This window comes from Chelon labrosus, assembly GCF_963514085.1.
Source record: "Chelon labrosus genome assembly, chromosome: 11".
In the NCBI taxonomy this organism is placed as follows: Eukaryota; Metazoa; Chordata; class Actinopteri; order Mugiliformes; family Mugilidae; genus Chelon; species Chelon labrosus.
This window is the reverse complement of record NC_140344.1, coordinates 22,358,362-22,371,624: the sequence shown is the minus strand read 5'-3', so window position 1 is coordinate 22,371,624 and position 13,263 is coordinate 22,358,362. Positions and strand designations below refer to the sequence as shown.

Here is a 13,263-nt window from a genome sequence, read left to right as displayed (position 1 = left end):
TCCCCGCTGAGCCTCATCTGACTGATAGAGACAGTGGAACGCAAAAATGTCTTGCTCTGGAGCACAGGGGCTGCACTAATTGGACAAGTGGCTCTGTGGCATCTGTTCAGATAAACAGGGAGGCTGCGCAAGAATCATCAGGGGCTGTCAGGGGGATTTCAGGGATAGGAATCCCAACCTCGCAAGCGCACTCACGAGTACACACTCGCGGAGGAAGCAACGCACTCAAACGCACATAAACAAAACTGCACATGAATGGATTCTTGCTCCAAGTTTGGAGGTCCGCGCTATCGTCACGTGTTACCTGATCGTACTCTGAGGCTCCGGGGTAGAGGGGCCATCCCAGGAAGAGCTCGGCTATTACGCAGCCCAAGGACCACATGTCTATAGCTTCACAGAACGGCAGGCCCAGGATGATCTCTGGAGCCCTGTGGACAGAGAAAAGCATGCAGAGCAATTAGAGATGTTTTTGTCTTGTACAAAATAATTGTCTTTTTCAATATTAATCAATATCTCAGCCCAAGATTAACACATAGGTCATGAAGAAGTTTAATTAGAGCATACACACACATAAAATAAGTCCATATTCTTGCACACAAAGTACACTCACACACCAAAGAGAGTCAGTTCAATTAATCGGAAATGTCCAAAGGCTTTTATGTTGTCTTAACATTGATTTCTCCACATAGATTTAGGAGATTTATTTTCACTAAAGTTGGCGTCAGCTGGGCGTTACGTTTTCATATCTCTTGTTTAGGCAGTTTTCAAGGTGGCACCTTGTAGATAACTGATTGATGACCCTCGCAGGAGGCCCCCCAACCCCCGAGCTCCCTCCCTGGTACTCAGACAACGGGGAATGGTACAGTGGCAGCAAGGCGTGTTAAAGCAAGCTTTTAGTAAGCTATGTTTAAATGGGGAAAAAAGACAGAGCTAAACTTCTACAAAGGCTCGTCTTAGCTGTAAAGACTGATACACAAACACACCGATGCATACAGTAGTACACCAAAACATAATTTCTATGATTTGATGAAAAAGAAGAAATATTGTTTCAGTTATATGAGCAGCACTGCATTCCCAAACAATTCTCAAATTTAATTCAACACCTTTTATGTCCTGTCATGAAGACTAATACGCGTCTCACGTCTCTGATTAAATAACCCAGAACACAGTGATTCTGCTCGCTAACAATCCAAAGCACTTTCTAGTTCAGGTTCTGTGGCTGTCATCACCACGGGGGGAAAGTGAGATGCGGGTAACATTTTACCTCTTGGACTTGGGAGTCCAACTTTTGAGTCCAAAAGTAAAAGCTAGACTGAACTACTGGAACTGAAATCCGTCTCTAAACACATTAATAGCATGACATACAGTTCGTAGGAGCCAAGAGCCGATCTTGGATAGCTCCGAGTTCACAGTGCTGATTGCCGTGACCATGGCAACTAGCCCCCCTTGCCCTCAGGCCTAGGCGGGTTCTAGTAGAAGAGTTTGGGAGAAACAAGAGGTTTCTGGGATTAAGTCTGCTTGAACTGCGTGTACCAGGGAAACCGAGAATGTGGAAAACAGCACGAGGGGAACACTATAGGGCTTTATAGACCAGTTGGATGGCAGAGGGTGAGTGATCTGAAGGCAGCTCTGGGGGTCTCGGGGAGAATGAAATGAGCATAGCTCACATACTTAAAAGCAAATTTCCAGTTCATTGCTCGCCGATGCCGGGTGAATTGGAAAGAGGGCACAGGCGTTTCATTGTACACTAAGATATGGCCAACGTACGCGGGCAACACAAGGATGGATGAGATACTGCGCAGAATAAGAGCAAGAGGAAGAGCAGAGAGGCAGAGGCAAACATAAAGCAAACGGGGGGGAGAGCAACGCTTTGCTCAGTGAAGAGCTCCTGTCACAGAAGGTGGTTATTGGGGTCTCGAGGGCAGCGGTGGAATAGACACAGAGACGACACTCCAGCAACAGTATCTCAGGCCACCATTACGCACCAAGACAAAGACAACATTACACACTATGAGCTGAGACATCAGTCAAAAGGGTGCCAAAGAGACATAGAGGAGCCCGCTAGGTCACAGAGAACAGCGAGGGCTACTGGAGGTAGGAAAGGGAAGGGAAGGGAGATGGACACCGGGACCGGGGTCAGTGGGATCCTTCTCTAATAGCTTTAAAAGCACACCAAACACCCTATGTCCCTTTTAATTTCAGTCCAATATGAGTTTAATATAAACCGACAAGGAATTTGTAATCACATGCTTGTAAAGAAACTTAACCATTCTATTGTATATAATTGTTTTGGAGTCTAGTCTATTTTAGGACATAATAACATCAATACAGCAACCCAGCAGTGATGATTCACATTTTCCTACATAAAACATATCCTCTCCTGTTTCCAGTGAGCTTTCCAAAAATCTCATTTTGTACAGAGGTAGCCACAAATACAGCATATGGGAGCCACTGCAAACTGCACGAGGCGAAGTATACGGCCGAGTTTTGTGGAAATTCTTTCCGTCAAAATGCATCGTGAAGATGAAAGATGCGGGAAGTCCTTTCATCACATGCTCCTTCAGATCATTGTGACTCTAATGGACACATGCAGACTTGAGGACCTCACCCCCATATGACCTACAACAATCACCATCACTGTGTAACACAAGCAGAATAAAGTTCAAGTCTGGCTGACACTGATTCTAATGTCATATGAAGCTGGCTTTTATAATAACTTACTTTCATAAGTATTCGTTGAGCTTTCAATGAAGTGTTTCTATGCGCACATGTGCAACTCTTTGCGACAACAACATGAACTTTGGCTCTGTGTGCGACTGAGAGATCTGTTGATGTTATGCTCGGATCCATTTCAGCTTGAACTTTTTGCAATTTACGCCCCAACGCTTTGCTCGGGCTGCTCTCGTTGCTCCCCTGCCTCTCGCAGAAAAGCTCCTCCACATCAGCAAAACACAGAGAGAACGAGAGACAGAGAGAGAGAGAGAGAGAGAGAGAGAAAGGGAGGAAGGAAGAGAGAGGGAGTAACATCGCTGCTCATGATATGAAACCACAAATGCAAATTCGCCCCTACCAATGCACCTCTGCCATTGCATGCAAAGCGCCCCACAGCTGCTGCTGCTGATGCAGGCCTTTCGCTGGCAGTGATAAACAGCGCACACATCTGCGCAGCTCACAAAACCCTGCTCCTTTCCTGTCCCCCTTTTCCTTTCCGAAGCGCGAGCGTACGAGGGGTGACAATTCATGCACACGCTGTAGGATCGTTTCAGCTGTTGACGCTGAATAGGATGCCACGGTTAATCTCTATTGTATGTAAAGCAGCATGCAAGCAGCCAGGTGCTTGGCGGTCGCAGGTTCCTGGTATTTAAATGTTAGGTTAGCAAACGTTTCGGGTCACTAAATTAAAAACAAAAAGAGAGAGAGCACCAGAATGTCTTTCTCTGATCATACGAGAATTACAGGTTATATTGTCATTGTATCTCTGAGGGTTAGGGTTAGGGTCCTTCTAGCAGCTCTTAAAGTTTGCATTTAGGCACGATGGTGCTAATGACATGCTAGCATGCTAACATGCTAACTGGTAGGTATCATATTTACCATCTTAGTGGAGTACAACAGTGTGCTGCTGTTTGCTTTTGCAATTCTCCCGAGGCTAATGGAAATGACACTAGTTTAGGTGGTATTTGGTCAAAAATAATGAATTAGTTGCATTTTTACACATCTCAGGCACATATGTGAACCTCATGATGGTGCTAAATGAAAATTAGACCACATTACCGTGTGTAGAGCTGCACCAATTTTAATTTCTCAGAGCTGAGGTGCTCGGCTACACCATCTGAGCACGCTACATTCAGCTGACACTGCAGATTCATCACCCCTCAAGCTACACCCCACCTAGCTCTTCTTCAGCTGGTATGGTTACCGGAGACAGTGGCTCTTTGAGGACGGCGGTGAGCTTATTGCTCCAGACCATACATGTCACATACAGTACAGACGGTGTGCAAACCACCGGCTAGCCAGAGGCTTTCACTGGTCCTGAATGGAGACCCGACTGCATGAGAGGCCTCAGTGTTCTGGCTGGTCCGTCTCACAGCGCTGGGCCTCGACAAAAGAACGAGGGAGGGTGGCATAGAGGGAGAGAGAGAGAGAGAGAGAGGGAGAGAGGGAGAGAGTCTGCATGCTGACATCCTCCCAGCTGGCCGGGTCATTGATGAGCCCCAGTCCCCTTGGGAGCCAGAGATGGCACGACTCATGAATGGAGTCTTTCTTCTGCCACCCCAGCCCACCCCCTGCACCTCAACCCTTTCACCCACCCCTTCTGCCAGCCCAGCCAACCCCTACACCTCATCCTGCTCCACCAGCCACCCCCCCTCCTCACCAAACCCCCCCGCCACCACCCACCTCAAACCCCCTATGTAGGACGCAGAGACCAGGCTAGCGCTCCCCTCCCCAACTGCCTGTCCGCCCTCTGCTCTGTTGAACTGTGCCTACGCTTGGCTGGCCTGCCAGCTCACACAAACACACACACACACACACACACACACACACACGAGGATAAGCTCGCGCAGATACATGCACACAGCTGACATCACAGGCTGTGTGCATGTCAGGATGTATCCATCAGGCTGACCTTCCCTTAGCTTGGCTCCAGAAGGGAGACTGATGGATCCCTGGAAGCCGACAGCATTTTACATGGACATAAATACACATACGCAGACAAACACGGGTCAGCCAGTGAGGGGTAATGGTTTTTTGAGCTTTTTTTCCCTTTTCCATTTCAAAGAATTCATCACGGGCCCTTATGTACGCTGCTATGTTTTATTCAATAACCAGGCAGTTTGTAAGAGCATCCTTGAGAAAAATAAGTATAGCAGCCAACATAGGCACTACAGCCTGACATGGCGTAGTGATCGTTGGGTAGAGAGATAGCTGTCCAGCAATAACAGGAAAAAACACTGCATATGAAAAGAGACTGCCATTATCTTTCTCCACTCTTTCCTCTTCTCTTATTTCCCCTTTCCTCCTTTCTCTTTGCCTCTCCATCCCACGCTTTGCCCTTGCTTAATGTAAAAGGCCCAGGTTGGTGCTGTGAATGACTCCCGCCACCCCCCTCCCTAGGTATTCATCTACATATTCATGCCCTCAAAGGTTCCTCCACAACCTCTTTGAAGGCCCGCCATAGAGAAATAAATTTTTTTTATATATATATATATATATATATATATATATATATATATATATTGCACGGTGGACGTTGACTGTGAAATCAATGTGCGGAGTGACATCCCCTGGCGTGCACCTGTGGCTCGTAGGAGCTCCCTGCCAACCCGACACATATACACACTACAGCTTCCTAAATATTCCACCTGCCCTCATCACATCAGAAATTGCCATACGGTGCACATGCATATGTGTAAATGCACATTCATGGTCGCATTTAAATTTAGAGCGTGTGTGTTCCAGGTGGTTGAGGGCTGGGAAGGAGGGGGAGGAGGAGGGGGGGTATCTGGACAAGGAAAACGTTTCAACAGAGTCCTTGAGAAATGTTTGTCTCACTCCGTAAGCAGGGGCGACATTCCTGGTTCAAGGTCTTGAAAACAGACCTCCCTCTCTCTTTCTTTTTCTTTCTCCAGCTCTCAGAAAAAGCCACCGCAAAAAAAAAAAAAAAAAAAAAAAAAAAACGCTGACAAGGCTGCAACTGTTTTACCTGTTAGAGCATTAGCATTTCCTCTTGGCTTAGCAATACATTACGGTGAGGCAAACGAAAGCCTACGGGAGGGAATAAGGAGGGATGATGTTTCAGCGAGGGATCGACGGCGAGAAAAGCAGTCGCTCAAAAGCACGGGGCTGTTGTGATAATGCAAAAAGCATAGGGGAAGTTTGCAGAAACACACCAGCCGCTCAGCCTCTATGGAAATTGTGACTGCAGCAAATCAAAAGCGTGAAAGCAGGCCAATAGAAAATGTGGGTGACAGCTGGGTGGGTGCTGATTCAACACAACCTGGAATACCATTCAGCTCAGCAGCATCACGGGGAGTAAAACCGCCGCTGAGAGCTAACATGGATAGCGTTTGAATATTCAAAGGCTCTCCCTGTTCCCTCTCCCGGTCTCAACATCTCACATTCAGCTCCTCCCTTCTCTTTGAGACATTTTATATAATGAAATATTCAGCGGGCAGCGAGCCACCCCTGTCACTGTGGCACGCACGGCACATGGAGCCCTCTAGTCGCGGCGTGGCACAGTCAATATTGGCGCGCCGGATATGTCATCATACATTCTCTCGCGTTACGTGACCCTTTGTCATTACATGCAGGGTGCAAATGATTGAATGCATTAGATAACTTATCACATTTACTGTTAGAGTAACACAGAACATCAAATGCATATTTAACTAGCCTCGCAATATATTTTTTACTGTGGAAACTCAGTGGAAAAGCAATCCAGCACAATTTTTCACCAGTTCTTTCTTTTTTTTTTTTTTTACACCTCTGCTCACAAAAGCTCCCATTAGCAATGCTAACGTGTGCAATAAGCGAACAATAACGGGAGCTACAACAAAGCTCAGTTGTTCGCTTAGACGTCTGTGTGCACTGCTTCGTCGTTCCCGGTTGGCAATTACCTCTTTCCTGTGGTTATTATTATTCTCCAGCATGCAGCTGATCCTATCAGTAATACATCTCATTTCCACCTGCAATGAGCAGGCTCTACGCAGCTCCCGGCAGAACCCTTCATGCCCCCGCCCCCCTCCGCCCCCCGCGCCCCGCAACGCCACATTGCCTGGTGCAGGGGTCAAAGGGACAGTCCTCTCTCAACAAGGATGGAGGCAGAAGGAGAAATGACAGAAAGGAGATGAGGAAAGGAAGGACGGAGAGGCCCGGTTGGGCACTATAATGGAAGATGGATGCCCTCTCGATTAACACCCGCCCACAAACCCACCTACACACACACACACACACATACATATTCTGTCCCTTCTGCTTCCCTTGTCAAAGGAAAGAGTGCCGGGAAGGATTTGCCATCAGTAAATGATGGGTATCTGTCATATGGTGATGCTGCCTGTACAGACAGCCTAGAGAGGAGATTTAGGGGATGCCGAAAGGGAGCCTCAAGTTTCTCCAGCCCTATTAGTGCAGAGGACTGACAGTCAGACATTATTAGGCCAGTCTAGTGGCCAGTGGCCAGATGCTGACCCAACCCCGAGGCATGAGCAGTTCTGCTCTGACAAACTTGAGTCTCGGAGAAAAGCAGACTTTAGTCGTATTCTCCACATAATAGCTTAAAAAATGAATAATTGACCCACTCTGGCAGTAAAAAGGCATCTCAGAGACATGCTTCTTGGAAAGTATTAAAAGCCATGATCCCACTGCATCCTTAAACTCATGCTTAGTCACTGCTAACAAACCAAGAGTTCACGCAGAACTGACAAAGGGTGGGCAAAGCCAAACAAAAGACACAAAAGATTACACATTTTTTCTCAACACGCAGTCACTCCGTCAACCAGCCGAACCAGCTGGCGAGCTTGTCATCGCGGTCGAGCACATGCACAAAACCAGACGAGAAAAGCGGCACATTGGGCGGCGGGGCGCTCTTTGCAGACAGGCGGTCAGTCGGACATATGAGATTGCGTCTGCTCACGGCTGAGGGACGCTTAAAACCCACTTGAGCAAATTGGAGTGTACAAGGGATTCAGTGAGCTAAACTTAAAACCCTCGCTCAGCTCCGTCTGAGGTTGGATTACAAAAAGGGAAAAGTCTCACAATTTGTGCAGCAGAACCCAAGACACGAGAGGGCTGAGGGAAAACCTCCTAACTATACTGGGTATCATATCATATCATATCATAATATTGTGTTGCGGCCTCTCAGCTGAGAAACCAAACACAATCTAATCTGCTTGCTTGACTGACTGACTGTCTGTCTCCCTTCTTCACTTGTGGTTTCTCTCTTTCTTTTTTTTTTTTTTCTCTTCTGTTGTCTGGTTTTATATTCCTTTTATTGCCCGTTTCCTCCGGCAGTTGCTTTAGTCCAATATGGTTCGGAGCAAGACATGGCAAGGCTCTGCATCAATATGTCCCATTGTGTTGATTTAGGGTAACTAAGACAGAGATCAAGCGATGTGGGGGAGAGAGAGAGAGAGACAGAGAGACAGAGAGACAGAGAGGGGACACAGTCAATGTGGTCTGGTAGCGGAGCCACCGCGCATACTGGATATGTGATAAAACAACAGACGGCGAAAATCCATTTGAAATGCGGCGCCCGAGAACATATAGCTAGGAGCCACGGGGGCGCCATCCTACCGTCGTAATGGCATATGTCTCCCTGCCGCACACAGACAATGCACGCGTGCACACACTTTCAATGCTGCTCTGGTTGACTAGTTCCTTATTTCTGGGGCAAGTGAAAGAGGGCATGGGGAGACATTTGCAAGGCAGACTGAAAAAAAATAAATAAAAAATCCCCCTTAGCCTTACCCCCACCATGGCATGCGCTGACATACAGTAGACGCGCTGCATTTCTCTACCTCCACCCATCACCCCTCCTAGTCTCTATCACTTTCTCTTGTTTTTTGTCTACCCTCTTCCTTCCTCCCACCAGGTCAGGCAGTAATGCCATCTCCTGCCTAATCAAATTCTGCTGTGTGTGACATGAATTCTCGGTGCCCAAGGCTGCACTGCCTCCCGATAGGCTAGAGGGCCTGCAGAGAGCTGTAACTAAACCTCGCGTAGTTTCCTATAGAACCGAGCTATCGCCATGCCATCGCTCTCTAAAATGTTAACACAGGCAGAGACCTCCCAGGCTCCGTTTCGATCTGGCTGCTTCTCTGCTCGCCAGCTAGCCAGCCTCGCCGCCTGCAGGCTCTCATCCTCGTGGCGTGTGCATGTTTCAGCGAGTCCCCCGAGACGAGAGGGCTCACGGTTAATTAGAGAGTGGATGGGACAGACTGACAGCAGCTGATCCAGATTGTCACCCAGATGTAGTCAGGTCTTAATCCAGCACAATGACTGACCCCTCCCTTAGTCGCAAAATCAGTGAAGAGACTATGCAGGTTCCCAAATGCCCTCCAGAGCATCATTCGGGGAAAAACAGGCCCTCGCGAGTCGCCCCTCCTCAGACCGCCACGTCCCTCTTTTCCGTCTCAGCGAGCCGCCTGCCCGCTGCGTCTTCAGAGACTCTTAACACAGTTTGTCACGCCGCATTCTTCCATGACAAGAATTAGAAATGTCATCACGTAGAGAAACAACAGCAGGATTATTAAGCCTTTACGGAGGAATTTGGACAAATAGGCCATTCCCCCACAGCCCCATCACAAACGGGTCTGGGACGAGATAGTGTCATGTGTGGTTTCCTTTTGTTTGCTTGTCAAAGAGCTACAGTTTCTCGTATCGAGATCAGGAAGATACAAAGGACAGTGTTTTCCTGTGGGCTTGTGTTTCTTTCTTATAGTTTCCGAAACTGATACTCGTACGCGCACGGGCTACCCACACACCACCCCCCAAACAATCAAAAATAGGAACACATCATATTCTATAATGTTGCCCTCAATCGGTGGTACGTGTGTTTACTGTGTGTTGCCTGGTGTACGGCGAAATGTGGCGTGAACTCCTTTCTTAGAGCGGACAATAAAAATAAGCGCTGTCTTCAAAAAACTATCGGTCACAGTGACAGGTAATTAATTTGGCCAAGCAACAGTGCCCCGCAGTCATTTGTAAGTATAGCCACAGTTAATCACCTTTCAGTGACAATGCCCGTTGTATATTTTTTTTTTCTTTCGCTCTGTCATACAGAGCGTTCATTTTCTCCCGCCGCCTATACGGTGCATGATAAACAGCGGAGGCATGCTCGGCGTTTAATGCGCCATACGTTTGTCCGTCGAAGGAAAACAATTACGGTACAGCAACAATCAATACGGCATTATCCTTTTCATGTAACCATGCTTGAGGATTCAATTATTATGGGGCCGGACGACATAATTTCTGCAGCCGTGGCCTCGGAGGAGGAGACGGCAGACAGAGATGATTCCATCTAAATAGTCATTTGAGCAAAACCGAGAGCGCCCAGCTCCGTTCCCGGCTCGTCTCAGTGTTATGCCGTGTTACGCCCACCGACGCGTTAAGCGCGGTAGGAAGTGACGGGAGTGTATCGAGTGGGTCACCGCGCTGAGTCAACAAGTGCAGGAAAGCAGTGTAAATATGACCGTGGAGTAGATTTACCACTGTGGTTTGAAATGATTGCTTTAAGAATTAGGGCTGCGTGATGATTGCTTCTCTTCTCGCTTTCATTATCAATGCGGCAGATTCTCCAATTTGTGTAGCAGAAGTTTGATGTTTTTTTTTTTGCCTGATAAATTATTGATTCATGTAAAATATACAGTCATGTGATAAGATTACCTATTTCTGAATATTCACAACATAATGTAACATACAGTGTGTAGTCAAAAGGATTCAAATAATTTTAACCTGAATATATACATAATTAGAACACACACCGATCAGGCATAACATTATGACCACCTTTCTAGTATTGTGTAGGTCTTCCTTGTGCCTCCAAAACAGTTGGGACTCATCAGAGAATGGACATGGGCCTTCTGAGGGTGTCCTGTGGTGTCTGGCAACAGGGTGTTGTTAGTGGGGGCCTTTGGGTCCTGTGGGTTGAGGTGAGGGGCCCTCTGTGGATCATCCCATAGATATGTGATCAGTTTGGGATCTAGTGAATTTGGAGGCCAGGTCAACACCTTGTGCTGTTCTTCATGTTTTCTTTTTTAATGAGTTGTTCCTAAACCGCATCCCCTGCATCGTGCTGGGGATGGCTGCTGCCATCAAGTTCTGTCATTGCTACCTGGTGGTGGTGGTGCCTGGTCTGGTCTAGGTGGGTGGTACATGTCCACATCCACACGAATGTCAGGTCCAAACATCTCCCAGCAGGACGCTGAATTGTCACAACAATGTTATATACTTCTACTGTCAGTGGTTTTAATGTTCTGGCAGATCGGCGTACAGTTTGAGGGGATAAATGTGTTTTGTGAGGTCAAATATCCCCAAGGCCTTCTTAAGGCACAGCCTTCACAAGACTTTGACGATCAGATTTGAGCACTGACAAACAACAAATAGAGAAAACCTGTTTTTCCGGAAGCTAACAAGTCAAATGACAAAGCCCCTGCCTTGTATTTTTCCCTTTATCGTCATCATTAATACCCATAAACACTGATAGGGATGGAAAAGGTCATGTTCACAAGCCCGGTGATAGAATATAAAAAGAACTGATACCCTTCATTAAGACTGGAGATTGTTGCTCTTGGGAGTCTAATGACAGAGACCGTTAAAACTCCTTCCTGGATGCAAGGAGAAGTTTCTTTTTTCACGACACACGAGCTGACAAATATGCTTTCATCATGGTTTATGTGAGATGAAGACATTCCACACGGATATGCGCGTCCCGTGGCTGCTCTGTAACTGATGGTTGCCTTTCTTAACCAGGTGTTTTCCTGTCTTAGCTTACCTTGCCTGGAGGGAAGACCGTCCCCTCTCAGTGAACACACACACACACACACACACACACACACACACACACACACACACACACACAACAAAGGCACTGTAGCTCTGAACATTTCCTTTTGTAGTGGAGTTGGAGGCAACAGACATCTCTACAGCACGAGAACAAACTGTGGAGCAGCAGCGCTGGAGGTAGCTGCTGGAGTCGATGTGAATTTTAAACCAGCACTAAACATGACACATTTACAATTTCTCAGGGAAGAAATCACATCACACTGAAGGCTGTGTACAGAGAAATGCTCTTCCTTGTCTATTTTTCTCCCTCTTCCCTCGTTTTCTTCTCTTCTGTAAACTTTTCTTCCTCTGCTGTCTGTGAGAGCCGCACTGAGCGAGCGAGCTGCTGGAAGGAGTCCAAAAGGGCATAGTGTGAAATGAACACAGCTCTGACCTCCCAGACACCCCGACACGGCCAATCAGATCACTCCTCGCTGACACACTGGGCATTATAATTGGTCGGTGGGTGGGAAATATGACCAGTGGGGATTCAAAGTGGCGGGAAAAAGGGGAGGGGAGGGGAGGGAGGGAGAAGCAGAGAGGGGGGCAAACAGGGAGTGGCGCTAAGTCTGGCTCTTCTGTGCACTTTCACCGACCCTTTGCCCAGGACAGGACAGGACAGGAAATCTCCAGAACAAAAGCGAGCTGTCACCTCCTCCTGACGGGGCTCACTCCGAACAAAGCAGCAGACCGGCGAACCGACCAGTCCTTCGGGGAGGTAGCTTGTCGTAATCTGGTCCCGTCTCGCATTCCAGACGTCTCCCGTGAGCGAAGGCGCAACAGCGTGACCTGAACCCTCAAACAGGAAATGAGGCCGAATGTCGCTCCTTTCCCCCCCGTGATCGGACCTCAGCTGTGGCCGGTAGAGGGTCGTAAACGGCGCCGCATGCACAAATAAACACACATGCCCATGAGGTGACACAGACGTAGAGCCGGTGCATCTACAAATCATCTCTCAGATTCTTTTTTTTATTTATTTGCTAGTTGCTATGGACCCTTCTCCCAGACACTACTGCTCACAGCTGCATGCCCGGGGCCTTAGCTATCTGCAGCCCAAACCAGAATAACGTCAGCCACATTCCACAGCCTCCCAAAGCCCGAGGGGGAGCTTCACAGCTGGGCACTGAGCTGGGCTGCTCTCTGCCTCCCTGGCAGGCTTTCACCATCACCCCCCACTCCCCGCGCCACAACACCCCCCCTAAACAGTGCATATCCTCCTTTCACCCCTGCATTAGTGCTTTAAACTGCGCTGTAGGAGAAACTGTCCCGCTCTCGCACCCCTCAGCTCATTCACGGTTTACATGATGAGGTTAGACAGAAGTGGCCGAGGCCACAGCGACAGCGGATCAAGATGACAAAGAGCTGCCCCGTCGTTAATGAGTTCTTTACAATTTTTTTTTTGCTGTTACTAAATATTGTCCCGTTCCCTTTGCAGCAAAGGCTGTTCCTTTTAAGTTGTGTCACGCTGACACGGGGTAAAAAGACATGTCAGCAAACAGAGTACATAATCTAATAACATCTGCGATTGCGAGGAGGCTATCTTATTGCCAGCGAACAGCAACAGCAGTCGATATATGAAACCAACCTCATAATTCAATAAATAAATGCATGAGACAAGCCGCGAAGAGCCACAGAAAGAGGACCTTGGCGAGACCGTAAGCGGGGATCATCAAAACTTCAGCTCGGGGGGGGGGGGGGGGGGGGGGGGGGATCTGATACTTTCCT

General features: G+C 47.9%; 1 protein-coding gene across 4 annotated transcripts in view; it reads right to left on the bottom strand.

The window, feature by feature from the left end:
* hipk2 (homeodomain interacting protein kinase 2) overlaps positions 1-13,263 on the bottom strand; it is a 65,670-nt gene that overhangs the window by 17,849 nt on the left and 34,558 nt on the right. For all 4 annotated transcript variants that reach the window (XM_084554842.1, XM_084554843.1, XM_084554844.1 and 1 more), the window contains exon 3: positions 305-428. In XM_084554842.1, coding sequence (XP_084410968.1) covers positions 305-428 — 124 coding nt within the window. The remainder of the gene's footprint in view (positions 1-304; positions 429-13,263) is intronic.